Raw genomic sequence first — 11851 nt, forward strand, 5'->3', positions numbered from 1 at the left:
GAAATGGAAACGCAACCTTTATTTATACCTATTCATGCCAGTCTTTAGGTCATAGGTTAATACCTCGCTTTATATAGGACCCGAGTCTGAAGCTTGTGTTACACATCACTACTAAACTATAAACTGGAGCGGAGTCTGTAAATCTATGTGGTCAATGCATTGTTTTCTTTTTCTTTTTAGGTCCATACAAAGTTCCACTGTCGTCAAGCACACATTCCAGGATCAGACACCTCCTGTCTCTCCTTCTCCTATGATGGCAGGACTCTCGCTTCACGTGGAGGTAAAAAAAAAAACCCATTATACTCCAAAGTGCACAGCCAGCAGATTCACACATTGAAGTTACATTCAAAGAGAGCCTCCTGTGTTTAGGTGCTTGATCACTGATCCAAAATGTTTCAGCAAAAACATAGTCTCTTTTTAAATGTGCAAATAAACAGGGACCACAAGACTCAGAAGAGATTTATACACAGAAACATGCGTTTTAACACAAAGACAAACAGGAATAACTCTGCGCAAGAGTCCTTCACAAAACATATTTCTGTAATGTAAATGAAAAATAACTCTTATGGCCATGTTGTATAGGCCAGAAAAGGCAGTATTTACTTCTTAGACAGTTCCGTTTTCTGTAAAGTAAATCTCACAATTTACAGTTTATTTAATGTCTCCATCTATTTTCTAGGTGATGATACTCTAAAGATGTGGGACATACGCAACTTCAGGAAGCCTGTGAATGTAGCTACTGGACTGACCAACTACTTTACAATGTGAGAATTTTTACCTATCATCTTAATAAATTAAAATCTGAGATGATCTGTAGATTATGTGTGTGGGTTATGAACTGATGAGATTGTATGTGTGTAATTTTCCCTATAAGGACTGACTGCTGTTTTAGCCCTGACGACAAGCTTGTTGTAACGGGGACCTCAGTGAAGAAAGACGAGGGAAATGGAAAGTTGGTTTTCTTTGACCGGGCTTCCTTTCAGAAGGTCTATGAAATAGAGGTCACCAACGCAGTAAGTTTTGCCGCAATCTCCACAACCACAACTGCTCTCATTGTAAGATGTTTTTCAGCTGGTTGATATGATATGTTGTTTACAAACCAAAATGACCCAAAATGATGCACAGTGGAAAAGAAACTTAATGAATCCACGATGGAACTTAATGAAACCAATGTGCGTGTCATTTCTCCTCCACATAAGTAGTCTGGGCTGAAAAAAACAGCAGCCGTAAAATGTTTTTATTTGTTTATAGCACCAACAGACTTAATTGTGACAGCAGAACAGATCTAATTGGCCTGATGTTGAGATGTATTTAATTTCATACCCAACAAAGATTATTCCAATAGATTAGACCTTCAGCCTATTATTTATTTGAGTCGGTATTTATTATTTCTAACGGCTAATATTTAACAGTCCACAGGAATTTAGATAGAGATTCAGAATTGTGCAGTCAGCAGTCTGTTATGTATAATTATGGAACAGTAATGCTGGAAACTCATGTCTACAAAAATCACCTATAATGTCATTGGAATGACGTCAATCTTCTGGCAGTGATCAGACATTTTCCCTTTAAATCACTGTGTCTCTGACGCTAGTCATATCTCAGCAGCATAGCAGAATACATATTTGCTCCATCTTCACACTGGATGAAAGATTGACGGTAAAGTTGACAGTATTTGGGGGAAAATACAGAGGAAGATGAGAAGAGTTATGGAGGGGAGTGACGGCGAAGGAGGAAAGTTTAAAAAAATAGTTAGAGACAAGTTTGGAGAAAGGAGAGTAATGTGACCTTTTCTTACTGCAAGTCATTCCCACAAAGCTTTGGCAGAACAGCTATAGACGCTTTTATATGTATTGCCTTTGATTTACATTTGAAATTAAATTATTCACATGTTCCATTCACATGAGACAGACTACGCTGTCAAACACGTTAGCATACAATGTACTTTATACTAATCCTGCTTTCTCAGAAATCCATTTGGTGAAGGCAACCAGCCATGGGTGCTGAAATGAAGGGCAGAGGTGCTGTCTTCAGTAGAAAAGTTTTTTTGTTGCTTCCTGCTCCTACTCCTCCTCTGTCTCTCCGTTTCAACAGATCTGGCACTGTGTATCTGTAGTCATAACAGTGAGGTCTGACAGAGGCTAATGGCTTCTAACTTGGTCTTCCTGGCTAAGACATGACACTTTCACATGGGCCACTGAGTGAACATGTTTGAGAGAGGGGGGGAAAGAAACAAAAGCTGGGTTTGTGTGTCTGTGCATCCCCCTGTCTTGCCAGCCAGCTGCTGTTAGCTTGCAAACTTTGGCACAACATCGACACAAAGTGCACACCCCGCTGCACAGTTGCAGTAACTGAGAGGCAGGGAGGGCAGTCCATGTCTTGGGTGACCCATTTTATTTGAGATTTTAACTTTAATTGAATAAAAAAGTTTATTCATTTTTTTGATTTATTGTCATTTCCTTATCTAAATCTGACTTTTTAGAGTTATTCAAGCTGCCAATTTATATGAAAGGATCGCTGTTGAATTCTAAGCTGAGCGTGAGCTGCACACGAGCCTGTCAGTGCAGTTGTCTGAAGTTGGAATAAAGAATGATGCTGCATTAAAATAAAATTGAAGGACTTCTGTGTTGGCTTTGATGACTAAAAGCGCTAAGAATAGAATTTTTTATATAAATATACTCACTGTCAATACCTTGGTATACTGTATTCCTTAATTCGGAAAAACAAAGATCTCTGTCTCATAGTAATGATACACTACGTGTTTTTTAAACATTAAAACAGCATTTTATAGATGTTGTGTAGATGACTACTGTCATCTCTAGATAGTTCCTGTCTGGTGGCAGTATTTACTTTAGTGCACTCCAGTTAAAATACTTATGACTTTTGAATGTTCAGTATAAATAGTGTCACTCAAAGAAGGTAGGTGATGTCCACATAATCCACATGTGAGGATGTCAGTCATTTACAACGAGCAGTGGTCATCAACATATGTTGTATTTGAGGTCTTCCTGCATAAACCTTTATAAACAGAATCAGCTGTAACATTTGCACCCACTTCACTGTGGTGACGATATCGCTATAGGCAGCATCAAAGAAAAGTCCTCAGATACTTTGGGTCAAAGAGTCTGTTTAGAACTTAACAACCCTCCTCCTGCTCCTATGCTTCACTCAATGGACGTTCGTCTTGTCTTTCACTTCTTTACTGACGAACATTTGGAAGTGATTTTTCCATTGGCCTTTCACTCGTTCCGCCATCTACCATTGTGAGAAACTCTGAAAGCATAAGTTCAGTGTTACTGGAAAGGATGGCAAAACCTCTTCCTGTCTGATCACCATTTGTGCTGAACAGAAATCCAGCAGATTTCCCACATAATCCTAACCAGTGCCACGAAAAACAATGCAGGCTAAAGATGGGTACAGGCTGCCAATTGCCTTGGCAAACGTTTTATTTGTGTTAATTGTACTAACCTCTCAAAATTTATATGGTGATGATTAAAGTACTTCAGTCATAGTCTTTGGAAATATGCTTTGAAGCCATTCACATATTTGAGCAGTTTCTTCGAGTCATATAACTTCATTTAATTGCTTCCATTTACATAAAAGCTACGGTTTGTGCGTCACCCTGTTGTGTGGGGTGGGCTCATGGGTGGCGCCAGAACACAGAGGCACGAATCAGGCTACCATTTATTATTCAAAAGTCAGAATTTAGAAAATTCCGTGGCCATTAATTGTTCTTGTATAACTGAGATCAGTTATTGTAATATTGCAAAATTGCATTTCATTTCAGTTTATTTTTTTGCCATTTTTACATACACTGGACAAATGGACATGTAGAGAGTAGAGAGTAGAGAGTTTTAGGGGGTAAGGGATAACCGCTTGATTGCCTACCCCTAGACCATTTTGATGTCTGACATTTTTGAATTGCTGCCTTTTAATGTATTTTACTGCATGTCCATATTTGATAGTTGTCATGAAATTCATCCTCTGGATCTCAGCCCCTCCTTCCAACCCACTGACCACTACTCTACCAGTCTGACTGTTACTATTGCCCACGCCAAATTGCATTGGTAGCCTTTAAAAAAATTAATTTTGATGCATTGAAATTTAGTTTTGCAACAGATCAGTTATTTCTGGTTGACATGCACTCAGTGAACCTGATGAATGTGCTATTTACTATGTTTACATCAGCCGTCTGCTTCTTGGATGGCCCGAGAATTTAAGTGCAGTCTTTATAAAGTGGCATACCAGGCAGGCGAGTGAAAGGAAGGGCCACCAATCATTTCTAACTAAACAGTCTTCATAACCCCAGACCTGGATTCTGGGGTGTGCTTGGGAGCGGAGGCTGTTTTAGGCCCATTTGGTATACGTCAGACACTCTTAAGCTTATTGTAGTCCATCAAAAGGGGCAGAAACCAGGTGAGACCCTGCTGACTATCAAAGCACTGAGCTTTTGGCTGGATTTCAAATGGAGACTAACTTAAACCTGCGGCCCTCATGCAGTACTGTATGTATTCATGTTTTAACTTGCGTGTATCTTCTGGTGCTTTGTATTTTGTGTCTCCTTTCCCGTCATCTCAATACTATTGCTATGTAATAAAAGCATAAAAATGGTGTAAGACCAATTTGATACACCAGATTGCTATCGGTGCCAATAATGACCTTATTAAATGTGTTGGGTATCGGCCAGATGTGACTCATCAACATTACGTATGGGTTCTTAGTCACTGTCATTCATAACATGGTAAAAAGCCTAGAAAAGTACTGCATTTGTACAAACTTAAAATTAATATTGGTAATATTATTATCTCAACTTCACTTATAGTGACAAAGTTGTTTGTGTACTTATAGCCTTAATATTTTACACATAGAAGAATGATCCAAATCAGATCTGTGAGCATAGATTCGTAAATAAAAAATTAAGAGCACTGATTTCTGTATTAAAAAACTGTAGATGGAAAACTGTGCCACCTTTACTAGCTACACCTACCATCCCATGCTTGATGGCTCTTAAACAGTGAACTGCCCCCTGTGCCAAGCTTTTCAATTAGACCTTTGATACCAATGGTCGGTCTTTCATCCTCAGTAAGAGCAGCCAAGCTTGAAAGGTAGAAAGGAGGGCTTAACTCTGTTCTTTCTTGTGCATCTTACCAAGCAAATCTTGCATATGTAAAAGCCAGTTCTTCCAGTAAGGCAGTTCATACTAATTACAGACTTCTCGGACGTGTGCCCACTCAGTGTGTAGCTGAGGTGCTAAGTCTCAAGTTCTCCTTTTCCCCCTACTGCATTCAGCTGGCCTGTGTAGCTGAGTCCGTCAGAGTAGTCAGTGCACATTTGGATCCACTCACCAGAGACTAAACGAGGAACACAGCTGTGACTGTGTCCCATTAGTGCTGCATAACTTTAGTTCATAATCAGCATAGATTTTGGGCGAGTGGCTGTTGTCTTATTTATCCCTGATCAGCGTTTGGTATTTTAATCTGATGGGACATAGACGGCTGCTACTGAAGAACTGACTGATTAAAGTTTCCTCCTTCATGATGTGATGTAATTTGGTGGACGTGAAGCGTAAACAGGGTTTCCTAGAGTGTAAACACGCTGCTCTGAATATCTGGAAAGCAGTCTTACTGTTGGACTGGACTGAGCTATGCTTGGCTGTGGGCTTCTCAGTGGATCCAGCTGGGGTGGGCCCCACTGAGCTGGTCTGTTTTTGGCTGCTCTGCTCTTTATGTTTGACTTGTTTCACTGTTGACAGAATGATTTGTTTGGGTCTGAAGTGGTTGTTTTCTGAACTTGACTGTACTGCAGTCACCTGGCTGTGTTGACACTTTCATTTTGGTTTTACTGCCTGATTTGTTCTATGTTGTGTCGCTGTACTGTGTATTGGGTGAATTCCTTGAGCTTTGACGGTACCTGTGGAGTGTAACAGAATTCCTAACTGTCATCTCTGCCTTGCCTCGCATGTAGGGACTGTCCGGGTTGCTTTAGCAACCCTGACGGGGAAATTTATAACCCATTACACATTTACACTGAAGCACATCCATAGTGGGTAGACTTCAATTGTTTCACGATACACACATGTTGATACATGTTTTCATAAGTGTTGAGCTCAGGACTAATACAGCATATTTTTTACACTTCAGAATTATTTGTTAAATGAACCGATAATACAGTGCGTTTTCCTCAGAGCAACCATGTCGTTTGTGCTTAAGCCATTTATCTATTTATACATGTTATCATTGATCTACCATTGTGTAAATGGAATATGCGAGGCTCATGTTAAGCACATCCTGTTTAAAGCATTTTCCAGATCTTTCGATCAATTACAGCTGGCTCATGATCTGGTTGAGCAGATTAACCCTCATCTGTCCCGAGAGCTGAACAACACTGAGCGGTTGGCCTGATAGTGTAGATATGTATGTATGTCTGTATGTATGAATGAGGCTTGTGTAAAATGTAAGAAGATTGTGAATGATTTTAATTCACTTTAGACACAAGGTTGTATATGCTATAGACACATATGTTGTATAGTTGCATGAAACATGGTTGTGTTTTTAAGTACATTTATTTATGTGGCAACATAATTTCATTGTATATAGAATATATGATCACTTCAAAATGTATTTTATAGTTTTTCTATTGTAATAGTGAAATAAAATCACCAACTAGCCATGCTTGCATTTCCTCTGTACACACAAGTACTCGCCTCGTACGTGTCTGTCCTCTGCTTGCGTGTGTGTGTGTGAGAGAGATTGAAACTCCTTCCCCTGGTATCCTGGTGGGAAGCTGAACAGCTGGGCGCTAAGCAGCTTTCACCATCACAGAATCTGGACATCCCAGTTGTAGTCCTACCCACCCCCCATTCTACGCCCCGGCCCTAGACCCCCCCCCACCAGATTGCTTCCTGTGTTCCACATAAAACTCTCTCTCAGAAATTCCATACAACTGCGTTACATACACATCTGAACAATATATATATAGATGTGTGTTAAAGATGACACTCTCACACATAGGTTGCCACAGAAGGTTGTGATGCTCTGATAATGTGTGTGAAGAAAGGAGGTGCTGCTGCAGGGATTCTGGCTCTCTACTGCAGCTCACATTTACAGAATGAACAGAGGGTCTTCATCACTATCCAGCAACTGTGTGTGCATTTCTCTATCTGTCCCTCTTTTGCTGTCTCTCTCTCACACACACACCTCTCTGGATAAATGTGGTCACATTTGCCTATTGGCACTGGGCCATCTGTCACACACAGACTGAAGGATCCAGCCCTCATCCCAACAACCAAATATAGTCAACTAGAGCAGCAGAGCACGCTGGGACTGATTCCCACTGTACCACAACCAACCTGGGTCACACACTCACAATAAAATCTGATTGTTACCTTTTGTTAGCAGGGAAGCAGAAACATCTCTGTGATCTGAACCGCAGTAGAGAAAGATGTCCATAACCTGCTCTGGGTTGTTATTTTAAAGTACATCCTGCTCTTCTCACATGTGCCACCTTCAGTTCATGTACAAATAACATTAACTGTTTCTGTCTGTGTGTATTCCAGAGTGTCATCCGCTGCTTGTGGCACCCAAAACTTAACCAGATAATGGTGGGAACTGGGAATGGACTGGCCAAGGTCTACTATGATCCTGTCCGAAGCCACAGGTATGTTCAGTTTTTTGCCGTTATTTCACTTTTTTATATATTTTTTTTATTGACAATTCCCCTGAAGAGACAAAAACCAACTATTTATTTATCCTAACAGTTACAGCCTGAAATAACTTATTCTGGCATGCCCTAGAACTGTTGTTGTTGTCGACCAAAAACAATTAAAAACGCACGAAAGGGCCATGCTGTTGTAATGGATAACATATTCAGTCATTGCAATCAACACAGTAAGTGTAGTTTTTTCTTCTCAGCTTGTCGAAGCAGTGTTAACATTACTAGACATCTTCCCAGTCTGTCCACTACTAACTAACTATTGGAGATTGAAAATGCAGTTGCAAGTTGCCTGAAATTACGATTAACCAGCACAAATGTCTCCTGCTTCTTAATTTCATCATCTATTTCTGTGTTATGCAAAAGAAAGACCTGGTGTGCTAAACTCTAATGTGTATATAATGTATCCAAAAAATCATGAAACTGTAAATAAAATCGTCAGCACTCACAAATGAGTATATCATTTAAATAATTTGAATTGCACAGCAGCAGCAGAAAAGCATTACAGTAAGACATTTGTGGGTGTGACCCTGTTAAATAGAAGCCAGGGACCTGCCGGCAAATAACACCGAGCTGAGACTGATCATCAAGACATCATTATCCAAAGAACAAATACTAGCAAGATAAATAGTAGTAGTAAAAAGTAAAAAATAGTAATACATAGAAACATATATTCTATTCCTGTAGGCAGTAACCTAATAAGTGGGCAATTAACTTACATACTAACAATAAAAATACGCACTCCTCATGTGCAGGTACTTCATAGAGATAATACATATACATCAATGAAAGGCATATGTATCAATCAAAATGTCAGTCAATGGATAAGTGGTGAGAAAACTAGTAGGCTAGTCTGTGTTAGTCAAACCAAATACCATAGCTGAATCATTTATTGTTTGTCACCCACTGCATCCATGGTTCTTTTAAAATATTTTTTATGTTTTCTGTACACCGATTGAGCACAGAGGCAATATTATACAATGGCTGCAAAGAATTGTTGCGACAAATTCATTGCTGGTTTAAGTCTTTTCAGGTGAATGTAAAGCAAGCAAGGCCTTATCCTTGATATTGTGTTTCCTATATGATATATTTAAATAGCATCATTTTAACAAACTGACTCTTTTCCAGAGGAGCTAAGTTGTGTGTAGTGAAGAGCCAGCGGAAAGAGAAACAAGCCGAGACGCTAACACAAGATTACATCATCACACGTAAGTTTTTCCATGTCTGTATCCGAAAACACAAACTTAATTCCCTGCTCTCTTGACTGCATGCAGTTTCGCACATCGCCTTCTAATCAGTAAACAATTACTGAAGAGATTAAAGTGAAGTGCCTTTCTCGAAGCCCTCCAGCAGTTTAATCCACCTTGAGCCCACTAACCCATCTGTGCTCAGTGCTCTTCACATGATAAGGCACTGTGTGGTTTAACAGCAAGAGACAGCACCAAGCATCCTCCTTCTCAGACACAAAGAACAAAACTACCAACCACTGTTTACATGCGACCTCAGAAACATTCAAACGCACTCCATCTCATACCGGGCGCTTTGCGAGGAATGAGAGTGTTCAGGGCTTTCACAGGCCCATTAGCTGATGGAGTAGGGTGTGGATGAGTGGACGGACAGCCGCAGGGCACTGTGCCACGCGGCAGCCATGTGGTCTGCAGTCGGATCACGCTAGGGACAGCCGCCTCTCCCACCTCTGCTGGCGTGATCTCCTGCTGGTCCACACTGTACGCACACACACACACACAAACTACCCCCCACCCCCCAATGTCATCCTGTCATATCACCAACACACGAGGCTGTCATCTCTTTTGTGCGTGCCTCATGCTCCTTTGCCCCCAGAGTGAAGTCATGAACCTACAGGGACAGAACAGCTGCCGACACCACGTCCTTGATTGGCTGCTAAGACCCAATTCAGACGCCATTTATTGTTTGGGCTACTGCAGCCTTTTCAGATGCATCATGTGATTTCATTGCCATGCCAACAGGGTGTGAAGTAAGCCGGCATTTGACTGCCATGAGCGGCGAGTGACGCACTTGATGCCCTGGCACTGGAAAATTAGAGGGGACAGGAAGCAAGTGATGGCCCATTGAGAAAAGCGAGGGAATCTGTTAACAGTAACCTTTTTGCTTAATGTAGCGTGGAGGAGAAGAATTAACACTGAACAGCGACAGGGCTCCTGAATGGAAAATCACTTTATCTAGCCCTTACAAAGTGTCTGTTTGTAACCCGTGAGATGAGAGCAGAGCAATACACTCGATTACACAAACACACATCTCCTCTCACACACACACACAAACTCCTTCTCACACACCTTTTGAGGGCACTCATTCACACTTACTCATGCACACGCATGGATTTAAGTGCTGGGGTCCTTTATTATGATAGTATTCACAAAAGTGTGAAGAGTTGCAGGGTGATTGTGTGAATCTAAACATGGGGGGGATGTAATGAATATGTTGGTGCGCACTATGGCAGAAAGACACAACAGTAGGGATGCCAGAGGTCAACAGGTGCATGTGTTATTGCGTAAATGCTGCGTATCTACTGCAAGGTGTAGTAGGAAGTGAGACTTTGCTTCTGCACTTTGTATAAGAAAACACTGCTAAATTTCAGCTTTCTTTTCTGCCTTCATTTAGTGAAGCACTACTATACGTGGGCCACAAACTCTGAACTTATTGCCGGGTGCCCTGCCTGCTTATTTTTGTGCGGCTGTGTTTTGTGATCTTGCAGTTTGAGTTACCTAAGCAACTTGATTATCCTTGTTTACCCTGTGTGTCTCCAGCTCATGCCTTACCCATGTTCAGAGAGGCCCGGCAACGGAGTACACGAAAACAGCTGGAGAAGGACAGACTTGACCCAAAGAAATCCCACAAGCCCGAGCCTCCTGTGTCCGGACCAGGTAAAGTGCCTTTTTTTTCCCCTTCTTGCTTTCATTAGCGTAAAACATCAACTTCACAGAATAAACAAAAAAGTAAATAGACATAAGAGTAAAACTTGAATAATCATTGTCCCAGTGAGATGAGATGAGAAACAACTAATGAGCAAAAATAAAAAATGCACAACAAATACGGTTATTAGTATAGTAACGAGGTACAGCTACAGTTCTGCAGTTGTTGTTTAAACGTTTTATTAGTCATGTTCTCAACTGGATGAATGCATGATTCTGTCTGAGGCAGATGTACAAATCCACAGTTGTTGATGTGTTCGCTATTACGCAATCCAGCTGAAGTCTAGAGCTATTACAGGGCTCCTCCCACTTGGCTTCTTAAAGATTCATTGTGGCCTGCTGTTGCCTCATATTTTTAACTGCTGGGACATAATGATGCATTTTGAATTTTCTCTGGGCCCCATGGTCCATCTGTTTATATTTTTTACTGTAATGCACACTTTTACAAATGCCACACCTATGCTTGGTCATGAATACAGTTTGAGCTTGGTTCCAATAAGCTGAGGTGCCAGACAACATTTCCTGCTTCACTGTATTCCAGCTGGCTCATTGCTGTTGTGTTTTGTTGTTTTTTTCCCCACTTTCACTCACTTATTCCTTCAATACTATGTACTTAGAACAATCTAATGGATCCCCCAGTGCAGTTTTTTTCTCAGATTGAAAAAAAACATGTCAACAGGTTTACATATGGACTATACAAAAAGTAACCAAATTTAAGAATGGGGGTCATTGTGTAAGTATAAAAAGTGCAGAAAAAGTAGTACTACTAATAAAGACTTTATAGGTCAAAACACTGCTCAGTTAAATGATATAAATTAGGATTTGTTGACACTTACATGGTATTGTATATAAGTAATGTAAAATGTAGCCACAGAGGTTGAGAGAAAGACAGAAAATAGTCTGCAAATGAAAATGTTGGTCAATTTTATAAAAATAAGTCTGACTTCTTGATAGCAGGCCAGTGGTTTTTAGACGACAGGCTGTCTTTATATTGTTTATCCTCTGCGTAGAATGACTTTGCATAAGTGCAAGGTAATGTTTGGTGGTTGGCTCGCTGCTTACAAGCAATGGAAAGAGGTGCCTCTCAATCCCCCAAACAACCTCACCGCCCAACTGCAGCAGGAAATCCGTGTGTGTGTGTTTTAAGTATGGGAAGCTGTGTGTGTTTGTGTGTGTGCACATGCATGTGT

General features: G+C 40.6%; 1 protein-coding gene across 1 annotated transcript in view; it reads left to right on the forward strand.

The window, feature by feature from the left end:
- LOC118332495 (WD repeat-containing protein 70) overlaps positions 1-11851 on the forward strand; it is a gene marked incomplete in the record, with an annotated part of 38882 nt that overhangs the window by 23778 nt on the left and 3253 nt on the right. The window contains 6 exon segments of the mRNA XM_035667805.1: positions 181-280; positions 680-764; positions 875-1013; positions 7556-7656; positions 8839-8918; positions 10497-10613. Coding sequence (XP_035523698.1) covers positions 181-280; positions 680-764; positions 875-1013; positions 7556-7656; positions 8839-8918; positions 10497-10613 — 622 coding nt within the window.

This window comes from Morone saxatilis, unplaced genomic scaffold (genome assembly GCF_004916995.1).
Source record: "Morone saxatilis isolate NCDOM2014 unplaced genomic scaffold, NCSU_SB_2.0 Contig21, whole genome shotgun sequence".
NCBI classification, from domain to species: Eukaryota; Metazoa; Chordata; class Actinopteri; family Moronidae; genus Morone; species Morone saxatilis.